Here is a 17779-nt window from a genome sequence, read left to right as displayed (position 1 = left end):
AACAGGAAATGCCCTCGGCCTCTGCATTTGAGCGTACATGTGATGCGGTGGTGGTCCATCCTACGGATAGCCATTTCCCAAACCTTCCAAAAGTCGAGTCTGGTGGGCCAAAATCATGGTATATTCTAGCCAGGGGCAATCGGTCGCAAATAATATTTAGCGAATATATCATAGCGCTGGCTGCTATGTACCATAAGTGGGCAGCCCATCCAAAAGCGTTCCTTGAAACCGTGAAGCGTCCGTTTTGTGTTGGAACGGTGTTGGGACCTTCCACGTTAGTTTTGGAAAGCTTCCATCTGTTTTTCTACACTGGTTATTTAGTTTTCCTCAGTTTTTGTTTTCCCTTTGTATTCTCACTGGTTTTTCTTTCTATTTTTGTGTTTCTTTGTGTTTTATACTAGTTTACCGTGTTTTTTTCTGTTTTTTTCTTTCTGTTTCACTTGTATTCGGCTCTTCTTCCTTTTTTTGTTTTCTGTTGTGTTTCCCACTAGCTTTTTATTCGTTTTTCTTCTATTTTCCAAATCTTTTATTTTGACAAAAAAATTTTAATTCGTCAAGAATATTTGAATTTCGCAAACAATTATTGGAAGTGGTGAACAACTTTTCATATTCTTGAACAATTTTTGTATCGCGAACATTTTTATCAATCACGGTTTTTTAGATTTGTTAACAAATTTATAAATACGTGAACATTTTAAATTTTGTCAGTGTTTGCAAACTTATGAACTTTTTTGAATTCATGAACAGTTTTAAGTTCGCAAATAGTTTAACCAAAATTGTGAACAGTTTTTAAATTCGTAAAAAATTGAATTCAAGGCATTTTATTGATTTGCATGAATGTTTGTGAATTCACAAACAATTTTAAACTCTTGAACATTTTACAACTTCGCGAAATAAAAATTATCCATGAACCTTTTTTATTTATGGGATTTTTTTAATTCGTGAACATATTTTTATTCAAGAACTTTTTATTGATTTCCCTGAACTTTTTCAATTCACAAACATTTTTCCAATTTCGAATATATTTGAATTAACAAAAAAATTGAATTCTATTTGATTTAAAAATATTTATAGTGTAGAAAACTACTCCCTCCGTTCCAAAATATTTGTCTTTTTAGAGAATTCAAATGGACTACCACATGCGGATGTATATAGACATATTTTAGTGTGTAGCTTACTTATTTTGCTCCGTACGTAGTCACTTGTTGAAATCTCTAGAAAGACAAATATTTAGGAACGTAGGGAGTATAAAGAAAGAAAAGGTGTAAAAAATAAAAGAGAACTAAAATAAAATCCATACCTGGAAGAGAAAAAAGAAAATAAAACAGAAGAAAAAAAAACCCATATGTGAATGGGGGGAGCACCTATTTAAACGTGTTTTGTGTCCAATAGGCGGGGTGGGATGCCGTCACATGGAATTGAGAAGGAGACCGACTACTGGCGAAGGTGTCAAACTTGCACAATTTTTTGTGAATTCACAAACATTTTTTAAACTTGTGACCAGTTTACAAATTTGCGAAAAAAAATTATCCATGGACCTTTTTTTACTTATGCGAACTTTTTTTTAAAATTCATGATCGATTTTTGAATTCATGACTTTTTATTTATTTCCTCAAACTTTTTCAATTCACAAAAAATTTCAAATTTGTAAATATTTTTTGAATTCACGAATTTTTCTTGAATTCATGAATTATATTTGATTTACAAAATTATAGTGTATGAAACTATAAAGAAGGAAAAAGTAAAAAAAAACAGAAGAGAACCCAAAGAAATTCCATACCTAGAAGAGAAAAAAGGAGAAGAAAAAGAAGACAGGGAAAACCCATATGTGAATGAGGGGAGCACCTATTTGACGTGTTTTGCGTCCAATGGGCTGGGTGGGGTGCTGTCGCATGGAATTGAAACCGAGACCAACTGTTGACGAAGGTGTGTTTCCAACTAGTAGAGCTAACGATTATAAGTGACCAATGACCAAGTCGAAGTTTAAGAACTAATAGTAGCGGCAGATCTGAACATTTTTTAAAATTTTCGGACATTTCTTGGAAATTGTGAACAATTTTTAAAAGGAAAGTAATGTTTGAGAATCTGAATATTTTTCAAAAAGCTCGAACAAATGTAGATATTTGAATATTTTAAAAACAAGAACAAAATAAAATACGAACAGTTTTTTAAATAGTGAAATAACAATTCCAAAAAATTGCAGTTGTGAAGAAATTAACAATTTCCAACCATTTTTTAAACAACGCAAACAAATGTTTAAATTTCACAGTTTCCAAGTAAATAAGTGATAAAATTTCCGAAAGCTTGCCATTGGGGCATTACAGAAAAGACCTAAAAATTGCCATGTGTTGGAAGACAAAAAATGTCATGGTTTAAAAATTGCCATGTCTTGGAAGGCAAAAAATAGGGATTTTTGTTTTTTCAAAAATGAGAAAAAAGGGGTTTTTGTTTTTAAATGAATAACAAATTTAAAAGAATTTAGCTTCAAATACATAAAGCCATTTAACCATATATGTTCACAAAACTGCTTCAGTCCAAGTGGCAAGGGTGTCACCACTCCTGTGGGAGGTTGTGAGTTTGAGACCCCCACGTTGCTCTTTTTTTGTGAAGAGAAAAAAAAAAGATAGGGCGTTCGATAGGATGTTGTCTATAGTGGACGAGTCTGGAAAGCTGACGTGGTACAAGTCTTGTGCAATGATTCGCGCTACATAATTGAACGACAACTAGCCTGTTCGCTGGGAAAACATCTTGAACAAAACGTTCGTCAGATATTATTTTCATTAATTAATTGCATTAATGAGTCGATTTTTAAATTTATTTTGCGTAAAAAAATCCCTATTTAAATAGACATAATTAATTGTATTAATGGCTTGATTTTTCAAATTAATGTTCATTTTCTAAAAAAAATCTTATTAATGTCTGTGCGCGAACAACAATGTACGTATTCTTGTTTAATACTCACTCCGTTCCTAAATATAAATCTTTGTAGAGGTTTCACTATGAACTACATACAGAGCAAAATGAGTGAATCTACTTCTAAAATGCATCTATATACATCCGTATGTGGTTTATAGTGAAATCTCTACAAAGACTTATGTATTTAGGAACAGAGGAAGTAATAAAGATACAACCTCCACTCAGAAAAATAAAATGAAATAAAGATACAACCCTATACTCCCTCAATTCCAAAAATGTAGTGGGCATAGGACTTTCTGAAAGTCAAACCTACGTCCCACCACCACAGTATATATCCAGCATCACACGGCCTCCTGCGTGCGTCCTGTGGTCCACAACGAGACGACTCCTTGACCTTGTCACACCACAGCTCACGGCGACAGCCACAACCACAATGGCGGCGGCGAAGGTGCTCCTGCCGTCCTCCGCCGCTCTCGTCATCCTCTTCCTCGTCCTGCCCTCCAGCGCCGCCTCCGGCACCGCCGATGGGTCGGAGGAGTGGGGATATGTGGAAGTCCGACCGAGTAAGAAAATTCTTTCCCAATCGATCAGCACTACTGGCCATGGTTACTCATGGTGGCGTGGTTAACAATTGGACTGCAGAGGCGCACATGTTCTGGTGCCTGTACCGCAGCCCCCAACGCGTGGAAAACGGCACGGCGCCATGGCCGACCGTGCTGTGGCTGCAGGGCGGCCCGGTGAGTAACTAGCTAGCATGCACCAATTAACCAAGCAATCCATGGAGTATCCTCCATACTAATTCAATCTGGCATGCATGCATTGCAGGGCGCATCGGGGACGGGCTACGGCAACTTCATGGAGATCGGGCCGCTGGACGCGGACCTCAAGCCCCGCGCCACCACCTGGCTCAGCAAGGCCGACCTCCTCTTCGTCGTAAGTACTCTCTTCTTCTTCCTCCTCCTCCTCGCGTGCGTCCGGGCAGGCGGGCAATGGCGATGGCCGGCCGGTTGATTTCTGATCCTGAGATGGGCCGTGCAGGACAACCCCGTGGGCACGGGGTTCAGCTTCGTGGAGGGCCGCAACAGAAGCCTGATGGCGCGCACGGACGCCCAGGCGGGCGGCGACCTGACGGCGCTACTCATCGAGCTCTACCGCCACAAGACGTGGCTGCAGGGGAGCCCGCTCTACATCGTGCACTACCAGAATAACTGGCGATGCCGACGGCCCCGTCGGCATAGATCGGCCTATCCCGACGGCCCAGCCCAAGCCGTCAACATAGAAAAGCCGTCGGCGTATATCCATCTATGCCGACGGCCCCCGTCGGCAAAACTCAGCCATCGGCGTCGCGAGAAATATGCCTACGGCGGCCGTCGGCATAGAGGAGCCCGTCGGCATAGAACGTGGGCCCGGCTACCCGGGCGGAAACGGCCTTTTGACGGCGTCAGTCTACGCCGACGGGCTAACGGCGGCCGTCGGCATAGCCCCCACGTCATCGATCCGCGTCGCCCGCCACGTCATCGATCCGCGTCGCTCGCCGGTCCGTGGGGTGGCAAATCTATGCCGACGGCCTGGCTGTCGGCATACGCCTGGCCCATGGATGTTGCCACATCATCGATCCCCGCCCTTTGCCACGTCATCGATCCGTGGCCGTGTGCGCAGGTATGCCGACGGCCTTGCCGTCGGCATACCTCTATTTTTCTTTTTTTTCTTTTTTTTCTTTTTTTATTTATATTATTTACTTTTTCCTGTTTTTTGCACAATATAAATGTGCCTTATCTAACAAAAAAACATACCCCGATGGTATATCGATTGCCCCCCTCACGGACGTTGCTACCGCCGTGCCCCACAGCGACGCCGGTGAGGGGGGCACACCCCGGAGCTGCGTGCCGGGTGCCTGCGCCAGCCACCACGCTTCCACAACCGTAGGAGGGCCCAAAGCAACACCTAGCGGCATTGCTACCCCCAGGTACACCGTCCCGTCTAACCGGGCCCTCATACATGCGGGGCGGTGTGGTGCCATGTCTGAAGAGGCGGGACGGGGCCCTGGGGGATAGCAATACCACCGGAGCGTCGCACCGGGCCCTCATACATGCGGGGTGGTGTGGTGCCATGTCCAAAGAGGCGGCACGCATCTCCGGGGTGTGCCCCCCACTACTAGAAAAAGGCTTACTAGTGGCGCACCAGTTTTGCCTACTAATGGCGCACTACTGGTGCGCCACTAGCATCACGCCACTAGTAATTTTTACTAATGGCGCACCGCCGGTGCGCCATTAGTATCTGGTACTCTAATGGCGCACCTGGAAGTGCGCCATTAGTATAGGCCAGGGTGCGCCATTAGTATGCCTCCCAGGGGGCCATATATACCCATGTGCTTTGCCATACTAATGGCGCACTGCGGTGTGATGCGCCATTAGTATCCTTCGGCATACTAATGGCACACTGCTTGGTGATGCGCCATTAGTACCCTCTGGCATACTAATGGCGCACTGCTCTGAGATGCGCCATTTGTATCCTTTGGCATACTAATGGCGCACGTTTGCGGGATGCGCCATTAGTATGTATATTAGGGATTTTTTTTTCTTTTCTGATTTTTGCACAGATTACAAAATATATTATTGGACAGAAAATAAGCAGCAGGACACAGCAACAGCAGATTCATCGAATAAAATAGAAGATTAGTCTCCGAATACAATTCATCATATTAGTCTCCGAATTCAAATGACCGAACGAAGATAGAACATTACAAGTCTCGAGACCGCGAGTAGCGAGTTTGTCTTCACATTACAAGTCGATATCGATCATCTAAACTACCATCACATAGAAGAGAGCTGCGGTCATCACGATGAGCATCATCGCGATGAAACTGGTCTTCATCCGGTTCCTCCAACGCTCCCTCCTATCTCCCGCTAGATAGCACGCGTATCTAGATTCCGCCTCCGCCCTAGTGGTGTACCCTTTGTAACTGTTACCGCTGAAACGATGAACCTGTCTCCGACACTCCTCCCAGTCGTCGTAGACTCCGGGAACCTTACCCTTGTACACGACATACGACGGCATCTCTGTGCACTAGCCAAACAACAGACAATACATAAGCAATATATAAGTATGCAACAAAAGGATCGGAAGAGAAAAGCAAGACATTAATAGCACGATTCATGGTCCTACTAACAAATAGCATCGATTACATCTAAGTTGAACGGCTGTCCAAACCAAAGAGACATACAAGTTCACTAAAGTTTAATTACAACATGAGCTAATGAATGTTTCAGAACTACACATAGCATCACAACTTTTGACTCGACTCATGGGACCGGAGCGTGGATGAAGCCGCCGTCTGTCGTGATGGTCATGAAGTCGCGGGCGTTGTCAGCCTGCATTTGTAGCGTTGTGTCTATCTCGCTGTTGGACGGTTGAAATTTGAGGTAGAACTGCCCCGAGGTACGAAGGACATCTTGATGGATGATTTCTGCAAACTCCGACTGGATGCAAAAGAATTCTTGTCGGATGTCCGCGTCCTGGATTGACGCCAAGCTTGCAGCCCAATCTTTGAGATTATTTGGTAGCAGAAGGTGATTATGGTCCCGCACGATCGCCCGCATGTGATGGAGGGCGTAGTAGGCATCCTTCTGACTGCCAGGCGGCTGCTTGACGCAGGGGAACGTCGTATTGTGGGTGAACACGTGCCTGCCGTACCTACGAACTGGCCTCTTAAAGGTGCCTCCAGATGCGGCGTAGCCGGGGAGAGCATCATCAAGAACTTTCTTGATATTTGTGTAGTCTATCTTGGAGTCACGGTCCGGGTCGAGATACGTGGCCATGGAATATTTCGGGCTTAAGAGGATGAGTGTGCAATGTGTGTCACTGCACAGAACGCGGAATGTTAGAAAAAAAAAGAACGATCGAAATCTAAGAAATCATATGTTACGGGGCGGTTAGGAGATGACTTACTCGGGAAAGTAAGGCACGAGGAAGTTATCCTTATCTGGGTTTGCCAGAATGACGCCTTCGAGGTGTGAACTCGCGACTTGCCGGTCCCCAGCGCTGCCCAAGATCTTGGCACGCATGTAGAAGGGGTCGACTATCACAATGTCCGGGGTCTTGTCTCTAATGATCCGCATCTCCATACTCAGCGAAAACAGCCGAACGAAGGTGTAGTGCAGCGGATGAAGGTTAAGCATAGCAAAGATGTCATCAAATCGCAGGACGATCGTACCCCCGACGGCGCTATCCACAAAGCCCTTGCCCTCTGGCACCTTGGCCACGAAAACCGGGTATGCCACATCATTCTCTCTGAGACGCCGCTTCTCCAAAGAAAGAACACTGTCATGCAGACTCCGCATAGCACCGGTTGCAGCATTGAGCATATTTGCCGGTAGCATCGGCCTACCCACCACATGCACCCTCCTCGAGATATCCTTAGGTGAAGGTGGCCCGTCCTGAGCACGGATCGTACTCGGTGCCGGCTGGCTCGCACTGGCGCCCTTGTTAGTCTTTCGTTTCCGTCCCTTCTTCTTGATCTGCTGTAATGGGATTGAGTTCTGCTCACGGACCGCCTTCTTGAGCGTGTTGGGGCTGATAATATTTGGCACCTCAGCTATCTGAGACTCGGTGAAGGCGGCAGCTGGAGGCGTCTCCTGAGAACTGAACGCCAGACGACGCCTGTTGCAATTGGGTTTCTCCGCCGTACCAGCTAGATCGCGATCGTCTTTTTGAGGGTTGGGTTCTTGAGAAGGAGGCCCGCAGAACTCATCACCGTACCCATGTTCGGCAAAGTACTTATCGACGTTGGTAAATGTACCGTCGTCGTTGTCGTCGTCGTCCGGATCCTGTGCCATATGCATGTTCGGATCCTGTGCCATAGGGATGTCCGGCATGTCCGGTAGCGTTGCGGCGTTCTTGCCATGGCTTGGCGCTGGCACGACTGGCGGTCTTGTCTGTGGGGTGGTGTCCCTCGCCCCCAAACGAATCTGGCTCTTCGGCCAAAACAGGGGCCAGCTTACACAGGCGCTGAGGGTCATCACATCATCTTCGTCGGCCCTAGCGGGTCGAATCGGAGGTAACAACTCGTCGCAGCCTGGCAGCACCCGAACCAGTTCAACCCTATACAAGGTGGGTGGCATCGGATTACCGTGGAACACGCGGTTGCCCGGTTGAACGATTCTGCCCTTGGCGACATCGACCAACTCGCCGCCCACGAAGTGCAGGAGAGTGCAAGGAACATCGGTGGCGCCCTGCGAAAACATGTAGGGCGTCAGGGATGCCCAGTCAAAGGCAAGGAGATGAAGTCATCGGCCGAGAGGCTTAGTTACCGTGATGCCGTCGAGCTCGGCTAATGTCGAGGCACCGCCAACGGCGGGCGTGCGCGTGCAACTGACGGAGGGGCCGCTTGCTGGCGAGGTGCCGGCCGGCGTACATCCAGGTGCATTAAGCTCCAATGCCCGTGCCGGCGCCGGAGACACGAATACCGCCTCCGCCGGAGACACCAATGGCGCCGCCTGCGCATTGTGCGAGTTGCTGGCCATGAAGCTGGGAACCGAGGGAGACCCCTGTTGGCCGCCCGCAATCCACGTCGTCAGCCCCTGAATCAAGGTAGGCGCAATGGCGGTGAGCGTCGTTCCCAGTTGTTGTTGCACTTGCTCTTGGACAATCTCCGGAATCCACGCCACTTGTGCCTTGAGTTCTTGAACCTCGCGCGACTGGCTTTCCGAGCTGGTCTTTTTCTCCTTTCGCCCACCAGCGGTATAGTATGACGACCATTTTGTGGACAAGCCTTTGCCGGCCACACGACCAGCTGACAACGGCTTACTGAGCTTATCCTTGTTTTTCATTACGTTCAACGCCCTATTTAAAGGGGTGTCAAAAGGGGAGCTCTGAGATGACCCCGCGCTACTGCTTTCAGCCTCCTGCGGAAGGAATGTGAACCATTTAGAAATTTGGCTTCATTAATTAGAATGCAACCATATGGAGCTAATTATGCGGGGGTGTATTCCTAACCAGAACAAGCTCAGCGCCCTGGTCTTCGGATCCGTGGTAAGCTCCTTTGTTACCGGGTCCTCCTTGTACCGGGCCCTGACAAAGTTACTGGTCTGCTTGTCAGGGAATTTCTCGAAGCGGGGCGGTAGGCCTTGCTCGGCGCGCTCCGCGTCCTCCTTGTCCCATATAGGCTCCGCCACTCTGTAACCGCCGGGACCGAGTTGGTGGACCCCTAAGTTCAACTGCCGCATTTCTTTCCCCCACTGACTTGATTCGGAGGTTGCGCTGCTCTCGCACTTGATCTTGAACTCCTTGTAGTCATCTTCGCTCATCAAAGGATATTTCGCCTTGATCTTCTCATAACTATCACCTTTTTCAAGCATTGCCTTCACCGTGCTTCTCCATGTAGACAGGGCCGTGCTCATCCTCGTGAGGGCGGCACTGTTCACTTTATTCCCTGAGAGGCGTGTGTTTGCAAACTCATCGGGGAACTTGTATCGTTCATGCAACTTCGTGAAGAGGAGGCAGCGCAAATTCCCTCGGTCCTTATGCCTTAGGTTCTCGGTGTTGATCGAGACGGTGCTCCGGAGAATGCACCCGAGCTGAACTGAGTACCCCTTGACTACATGTTTGGGCGCCGTTGGATGCCCGTCGGAGTTCACTTCAGTAAATTCCTCCTTGACGGTGCCGAGCACGTTCGGGCGCCGGTCCTTCCGTTGCCTCTTCGGTTGGCTGCCATCTGTGCGTGCGCCGCCATCATCAGTGGTGGCATCCTCGGCGGCACCATCAGTGGTGTCATCCCCGACGCCACTAGGGGTTGTGTAGTCAGGATCGGTGTCTTCCGTGGCGTCCTCATAGCGGTGAGGTTCTTCCTCCATCTCCTGGGACAGCTCCCAGAATTGCTTGCCGCCCGAACCGCCGGCCTCATCGTTGTGGGCCATGTTTCGCTCTAAATAGGAAAAAAGTTTGGTCAAAAAGTTGGTTATTGTCAAGGAATAAGATCATGGTCTCATCATTTAGGGTTTGTCGACACCGAGGCATCCTAAAAGCTAAGCTTTTATCATTTAGGGTTTGTCGACGCCGAGGCACCCTAAAAGCCTAAGCGTACATCATTTAGGTTCTCATCGACACCGAGGCACCCTATAGAAGCCAAGGTTTCATCATTTAGGGTTTGTCGACGCCGAGGCACCCTAAATGCTAAGTTAAGTTTTCATCATTTAGGGTTTATCGATGCCGAGGCACCCTAGGTTGGGGCTAATCACTTGGCACTAATCACTTGGCTCTATTGCCACCTATGTTGGGTTTATCATCTAGGGTTTATCGATGCTAAGGAGAATTCTAAGTTGGGCGTAATCACTTGGCTCTATTGCCACCTATGGTTTAATGCAGCAAGAATGGCGGGGCAGTTGAACCTACTTAACTAAGTACTAAGATACCCCGGCCCATGCATTAGTCGCAAGTACCCCATATGTCCTTTTTTTAGCAAAGTCATGCTAAATTTCACGGAAAATTTCAGCATGACCATTGCTGAAAATAGGACATATGGAGTACCCGAATTTGCCGGAACGGAAGTTAATCGACATTCCAGCAAACTCAAGGGCCTCTCGGGGTACCTGCAAATTCATCACGACACAATGGTCGGAGACAAAACATGATGGGCAGGCCAAATACTCATGTCACAAGTAATTCAGAGGCATCACAATAAAGCAACACCCTGCACTAGCCTAAAAACAAGTGAAGTTTCACCCATATAAGAACAACTTTATAAAATCAGAGAAGTTGCTAAATTTTTTGTATCCTTCATACACACTGGAGTACAATGCTTTATAATGTTCCATCATCATTATAGAAATCCAAGAACACATGGTCCTGAGGATATTCTTTATGACTGATTATTTCAGTTTTACATGCAGATTCTGACCAAAAAACACATGGTCTTTTTAACAGTTTTCAGTTTGGACAGAATACTGAAAACTACAGTTTGGACAGAATTCCTAACACTTTGGTCTTCTAGTTACAAAACAAAACTGACATAATTCTAGATGCCATAACTGAATTTTCCTTTGGCATCTAAAAACTGACATAATTTGGATAATTCTAGACCAACTGGCCTCTATGAATGTCTAGTTCGTTTTCCAACATATGAGATGAAGATCTAAGTGCTCAGCTACTTGATAGTGTTATAGGATATAATATAAATGAAAATTAATTTTAAGACAGAAAAATAATAATTTCGGTGACCCCTGCCAATACAACTAAAGAATATGACAAGAAAATAACTAGAGTATAAGTTGGCAGTAATTTTGCTAAAAAAATTGCATACAAATTTAGTAATCAATGTTTGGTGTAGTATTATCCATTTTAGTCGTTTAAGAGATAAGATAATTTTTCCTTACCATAAATTATGAAAATGAATAAAACAATATACACTTTTTGCTAAATTTGGAGTTACTTCCTATAACAGTGATGACAGAGTAGTGTAAAGTATATTCTCCTAGCAGTATGTTCCATCTTGTAAAAGAAAAGGAAAGAAAAATTGTTTTCTAGGCATAAAAAAAGAGACCTTTTACAGTACAACAAGTTATTTTGGACCGTTTATTTTTTTGATCTAGTGACCCAGATTTGCTAATACTACACCAACAATTGTTTTCTAGGCTAATACTACAGGCTCCCAAACTGACATAATTCTAGATGCCAAAGGACAAGAGAGGTTCGGCATGTATCGTACCTCCTCCTCTGCTTTGTTCAGGTTGGTCTTGAGTATCTCCTTGTCCCTCTGCAGCGCTTGCACTTGTTCAGTAAGCTGCGCGTGAGTAAGTAAGATGAATGTTGGAGGATCAGTCAGGTTGGTTAAACAGCAGCACTGCACTAGTAATTACAAAGCAGCCACCGCAGTAGCACATAGGAGTATCATGCAAGCAAGCAGAGTGTTGAATGATGGTGACAGAGCTCTGGAGTTCACATGACACTTCCAACAGAGCAAGCAAGCAAGCAGAGCAGTAGCACAGAGGAAGGAGGAAGGAGGAGAGGTACCTGGTCGCCGAAGGGGTCGGGGTCGGCGAAGGGGTCGCGGTCGGGGTCCGAGCTCGTCCGGGTCCTCGCTCGCCGCGGTCGAAGGAGAGCAGGGACCGGTGGCGGAGGACGGCAGGGGCAGGCGGGATGGGCGCGTCGGGGCCGCGCTCGCCGGCTGCTGCAGGGGCCGGAGGAGGCCCTCGCTCGTCGGAGGGAGGAGGAGAGGAGAGGAGCGGGCGGTGCGCGCTCGGCCGATCCCGTTCGGGGGGCGCGAGGGCGGCGGGGGTGGAGTCCCGCGAGGGTCGGGGCGGCGGCGTCGAGGCAGCGCAAGACCACAGCGGCGGACGGCGTGCAGGCGCGGCGGACGGAGGGGGCGGAGCAAGGGGGCGGCGGCGTACGGTTGGGGTCGAGTGGGGGATCTGGCTTGGGAGGGAGGGAGGCCACAGTGCGAGGGGAACAAGTACGTCGATTCTAATGGCGCACCTCCCCTTGGTGCGCCATAAGTACGTCAACTCTAATGGCGCACCTCCCCCTGGTGCGCCATTAGAATTTGGTTTTACTTACTAGCCCGACTGGTCAGGTTATATCCCACCTAACCCTATCTCCATCAGAACACGCCCACTAGCCCGACTGGTCAGCACGCAGCACACACACTAGGAGGTCTTGGGTTCGATTCCCAGGCTCCCCAATTTTTATTTTTATGCATTTAAAATGCTGTTTGATATTTATTTGTGTTTAAATATGTTCAAACTTGTTTAAATCATAACAGTAATTTTTTTTTATAAAAACAGTAATGATTTTTAAAAAAATATCATCAAATTTGTTATTTGAAAATATAATCAAATTTGTTTTTTTTGCAAATTTAGTTGCATTCATTTGTGACGGTGGAGCGGGCCGGGGAGGGTGCGGGGGGTCGTCGGCGACGGCCAGTGGAGCGGGGGAGGGTGCGGTGGGTCGTCGGCGATGGTGGAGTGGGGGAGGGTGCGGGCTGGGGGTCGGCGGCGGCGGCCGGTGGAGCGGGGGAGGGTGCGGTGGGTCGTCGGCGGCGGTGGAGTGGGGGAGGGTGCGGTGGGTCGGCTGCGGCGGCCGGTGGAGCAGGGGAGATGGTGCGAGATCGAGTGTCCATGAAATTTAAAAACATTCATGAGTTCAAAAAGTGCCCATGAAATACAATCGAGAAATGAAGGCTACAATTTAAATACAATCGATCTTAGCTAGCTATCTGTTCACAATCTTCTTGCCCTTATTTTTCGTAAATGGAGTTCTTCTCTTGAACGGACGTCCTTTAGGTAGGGTGGTCCTGCTTCTTCTTGTGGTGTATGCTGATACTTCATCGTCGTCGTCATGTTCCATCTTCGGGTCGCCGTACTTGTCGAAGTCTTGCTCATTGGCGACTCCATCCATTCCGATGATCTTCCTTTTGCCTCTCCTCACGACAACACGACTGGGCTTTGATGGGTCGGTAATGAAGAAGCATTGGTCCACTTGGGAAGCCAGTACCCATGGCTCATTTTTCGCGGTGACGTTCGCGCCTGCGGTCTTGGATTTGGCTTCGGGTATAACCATGGTGGTGAAATACCGGTCTTCTTTTATGACGCTCTTGGCCCATCTGACACGGAACATCGGGACCTTCTCTCTAGCGTAGCTCAGCTCCCAGATCTCCTCGATCCTTCCGTAGTATCTGTCCTTGTCGTTACCGGTGTAGGATTCCATCGTTACCCTGGAGTTCTGATAACCATCGCTCTTCATGTCCTTGTCCTCGGTGTAGAATGTGTAGCCGTTGATATCGTACGCCTCATACGTCATCAGGTTGTGCTCGGCGCCCTGTGACAAGGCGAATATGAGTTGTTCTTCCGCGGAAGAATCCTCATGTAAAGGGTACGACAGAAGATTCTGCTTGAACCAACGCGTGAAACATGAGTTGTGCTCTTTCATTATATCTCCGTCCGTCCTCTGTTGGCCTCGGTCATTGTACGTCTTCTCAATAAACGTTTTGTGCTCTACCACCCAAGGATCGACCACGTCTATGTGTTGTAGTGCGACTAGGTTTGCTCTTTCAAAGTCGGCGAGTCGACCATCGAAGTCGACATGCATTTCGCGGCGACCCTCACGGTGACCCCATCCAGCGAGCCTGCCGAGGTGCCTGTTGACGGGCAGACCAACGGGGTTCTCGATGCCTAGATAATTCGTGCAGTAGGAGATGCACTCTTCGGTCAGAAAGCCCCTGGCTATGCTTCCCTCTGGACGTGACATGTTGCGAACGTATCCTTTGATGACACCATTCATCCTTTCGAACGGCATCATGCTGTGCAGGAACGTCGGCCCGAGTTGGATGATATCCTCCACGATATGGACCAGCAGATGCACCATAACGTCGAAGAATGCGGGAGGGAAGTACATCTCAAGCTCGCATAGTATCACCACGATCTCTTCCTGTAGCCTTCTGAGTTGCCTCACGCCAACCGACTTCCGAGAGATGACGTCGAAAAAGTTGCATAGGCCAAATAGCGTTTCCCGGACGTGCGCGTCCATGATCCCACGGATTGCAACTGGAAGTATCTGCGTCATCAGCACGTGACAGTCGTGAGACTTCATCCCGCTGAACTTCTGCTTCACTGAGTCTAGGTATCTGCTTATCTTCCCCGCGTAACCGTAAGGAAGTTTTACTCCTACAAGGCAGGTGAAAAACTGATCGATCTCCTCCTGACTTAGAGTGAAGCACGCGGGAGGGAAGTCATTTCCGGTCTTCTTGGCCTTTTTGCCTTTGCGACGACTTTCCGTGTCCTGCTTCGTCTCATCATCATCATCATCATTAGCGTGAAGCTCCTCCCTGATGGCCATTGATTTCAAGTCTGCCCTTGCTTTCGGCCCATCTTTGGTCTTCTCTGGCATGTTGAGCAGGGTACCAAGCAGACTCTCGCACACGTTCTTCGTGATATGCATGACATCAAGGCTGTGAGGCACACGGTGGATCTTCCAGTACGGCAAGTCCCAGAAAACAGACCTCGTTTTCCATACCTTCAGCAGTGGCTCTGGCGCCTTTCGCTTCTTTCCCGGCTCTGGCGCCTTTTGCTTCTTTCCCGGCAGTGGGCAATCTTTCCATTTTTTCAACAGCTCGTCTATTTCCTCGCCGCTCCTCGTACGCAGACGTCTTCGGGGTTCGGTTTCACCATCGAACAATTCCTTGTGTTTCCTCCACGGGTCATCGTCGCGAAGCCACCTTCGATGTCCCATGAACACGGTTTTCGAAGACTCGGGATCTCTATCTAGCTGGTGATACGTTGTGTCATCCATGCACCTGACGCATCCAGAAAATCCATGGACCACCTGCCCCGCGATATATCCGAAACCGAGATAGTCGTGCACCGTCGTGAGCAGTGCGGCTCTCATAGGGAAATATTCTTTCTCTGCGGCGTCCCACGTATTGGCTGGCGTTTTCCACAGCGTGTCTAGCTCCTCTTCCAGCAGCCCCAGATATAGATTGATGTCGTTCCCTGGTTGTTTCAGCCCTTCAATTAGCATACTCATGTGAATGTACTTCCTCTTCATGCACAACCAGGGGGAAGGTTGTACATCCACACAAACACAGGCCAGGTGCTATGTGTGCTTCTCTGGCTGCCAAACGGATTGACTCCATCGGTGCTCGCGCCCAGCACGATGTTCCTTGGATCGTTCCCAAATTCTGGGTGTTCGAAGTTCAACGCTTGCCACTGGCTCCCATCCTTAGGGTGACTCAGCATCTTGTCTTTTTTATTTATCTCTGGATCATTTGCATCATCTTCTCGCTTCTTCTCCTCCCTATCCGCGTGCCAACGCAGAAGCTTTGCTACCTTAGGGTCCGCGAAATACCGCTGCAGACGAGGAGTGATCGGAAAGTACCACACCACTTTTCGAGGAGCTTTCTTCCTCTTCTTGTATCGAGTGACGCCGCACACCGGACATATGGTAGACTCCGTGTGCTCGTCCCGATAAATGATGCAATTGTTCATGCACACATGGTATTTCACGTGCGGTAAATCCAGAGGACACACGATTTTCTTCGCCTCCTCGAAACTGGTCGGGCACTTGTTCCCCTTGGGAAGACGTTCGTGCCAGAATGACATGTTCTCGTCGAAGCATGCGTCGGTCATTTTGTGCTTTACCTTCATCTCCAGAGTCATGAGCGTTACTTTCAGGCGGGTATCCTCGGGCCTGCATCCTTCATACAATGGAGTAACCGCGTCTATCTCCAGTTGATCCAGCTTGGCTTTCTCTCGGGCGGCAGCTCTTGCGTTATCCGTCTGCTTGAGAAGCAGCTCTTGAATATGAGGGTCCTGCACCCAGCCCATCGATGGTCCATCGTCGTCTGCTCCGCCGGCATCTTCATCTTCATGATCACGCCCTTCGTCTGCACCCGCATCTTCCTCATCATCATGTCCGGCATCTTCTACATGATGACTGTGTACAGCATCACCGTCGTGATCATGTCCTGGAGATTCTTCGTCTTCTCGCCCGCCCGAGCCGCGGTGGTTGTCTTGCTGCCCATCCTCATTTCTTGCCCGACCCCCATGGACGACTTCGTAGTCATCTTCATCACCTTGCCACCGATAGCCATCCATGAAACCACGGAAGAGCAGGTGGTCCCGCACCTGCCCGGAATCCGGGTCCGCAATAAGGCTCTTCAGCTTGCATCTTCGACACGGACATCTTATCTCCGTCTCGTTCTTTTCAAGCATCTCGGCCTTCGCGGAGCTCAAAAACCTATTCACGATGCCTTCGGTCATCGTGCGGACCATGGTCGCCTGCGGGGTAGAGCAAAACGATATTTTAGAACCAAGAAAAAATTTGGCATGACTTTCCCTAAAAATAGGACCAAAAAGAATGCATAGTGCCAAAATTCTCGCCGAAACGGAAATGAATCAACATTCCGGCAAAATATTGGCAACTATCGCATTTCAAATACCGGTACCTGCAAACACAAACATATATGCAACACCACAAACATATGCAACACCACAAACATACATAGATCTAGCTAGGACATAAAAAGTGCATGTGCACGTTGTTGGAGGGAGAACAACATAAAGATAGCTTCCCCCTTACTTACCTATCAAAAAAAGGGGGTTTAACCACGTAATTTGGATGAATTTATGATGCAAATGAGGTGAGGAGGAGGAGGCAGCCGAGACAAGCTTGGAGGAGGGAGGAGAGAATGAAGTGGGGAAAGTGAGTGGGTAGGTGTGGCTGTCCAAAATATCTAGCTCGTCCCAGGTTACTAATGGCGCACCACCACAAAATGCGCACCTGGGAGCAGTGCGCCATTACTAGCTTAAACTAGTAATGGCGCACTGCACCAGGTGCGCCATTAGTAGTTTTGCAAAAAAGTAAAAAGTAAAAAAAATATTGTACTGGTGCACTGTGTTGCTAGTGCGCCATTACTAGTTACAACTAGTAATGGCGCACTGTGTCATGGTGCGCCATTAGTATGTCTGGCAAAATAAAAAAAATTGTTACTAATGGCGCACCGTGTGTCCGGTGCGCCATTAGTGTATTTCACACTAATGGCGCACCAGCACATGGTGCGCCATTAGTGGCCATTCCATCTATAGCCCTTTTCCTAGTAGTGCCCCTCACGGACGGCGGCGCCGCCGGCACCTGGAGGGGGGAAACGGACGCGTCGGGTCTACACGGAGGGGATCTTGCTGTGGGTCTAGCCCGGATGTTGCTCCAAAGTGTTCCTATGGGCTGACCTAACACAACCGGGTGGAGAGTTCCACTGGTCAAAGCCCGTCCGTGTAAAGTCAAAGGGCTAGATCTCCTGGTCTAACGCTACAGGGTTAGGCGGGACGGGGCCCCTAGGGGGTAGCAATGCCACCGGAGCATCGCACCGGGCCCTCAT

At 48.4% G+C, this 17779-nt stretch overlaps 1 protein-coding gene across 1 annotated transcript in view; it reads left to right on the top strand.

The window, feature by feature from the left end:
* Positions 1-3349: 3349 nt before the first annotated feature.
* LOC109765428 (serine carboxypeptidase-like 51) overlaps positions 3350-17779 on the top strand; it is a 36821-nt gene continuing 22391 nt past the window's right edge. The window contains exons 1-4 of the mRNA XM_020324214.3: positions 3350-3479; positions 3559-3653; positions 3742-3849; positions 3955-4107. Of these exons, the coding sequence (XP_020179803.1) occupies positions 3350-3479; positions 3559-3653; positions 3742-3849; positions 3955-4107 (486 nt within the window). The remainder of the gene's footprint in view (positions 3480-3558; positions 3654-3741; positions 3850-3954; positions 4108-17779) is intronic.

Source organism: Aegilops tauschii, chromosome 7 (genome assembly GCF_002575655.3).
Source record: "Aegilops tauschii subsp. strangulata cultivar AL8/78 chromosome 7, Aet v6.0, whole genome shotgun sequence".
Taxonomy (NCBI): domain Eukaryota; kingdom Viridiplantae; phylum Streptophyta; class Magnoliopsida; order Poales; family Poaceae; genus Aegilops; species Aegilops tauschii.
This window is presented reverse-complemented; position numbering and strand designations above follow the sequence as displayed.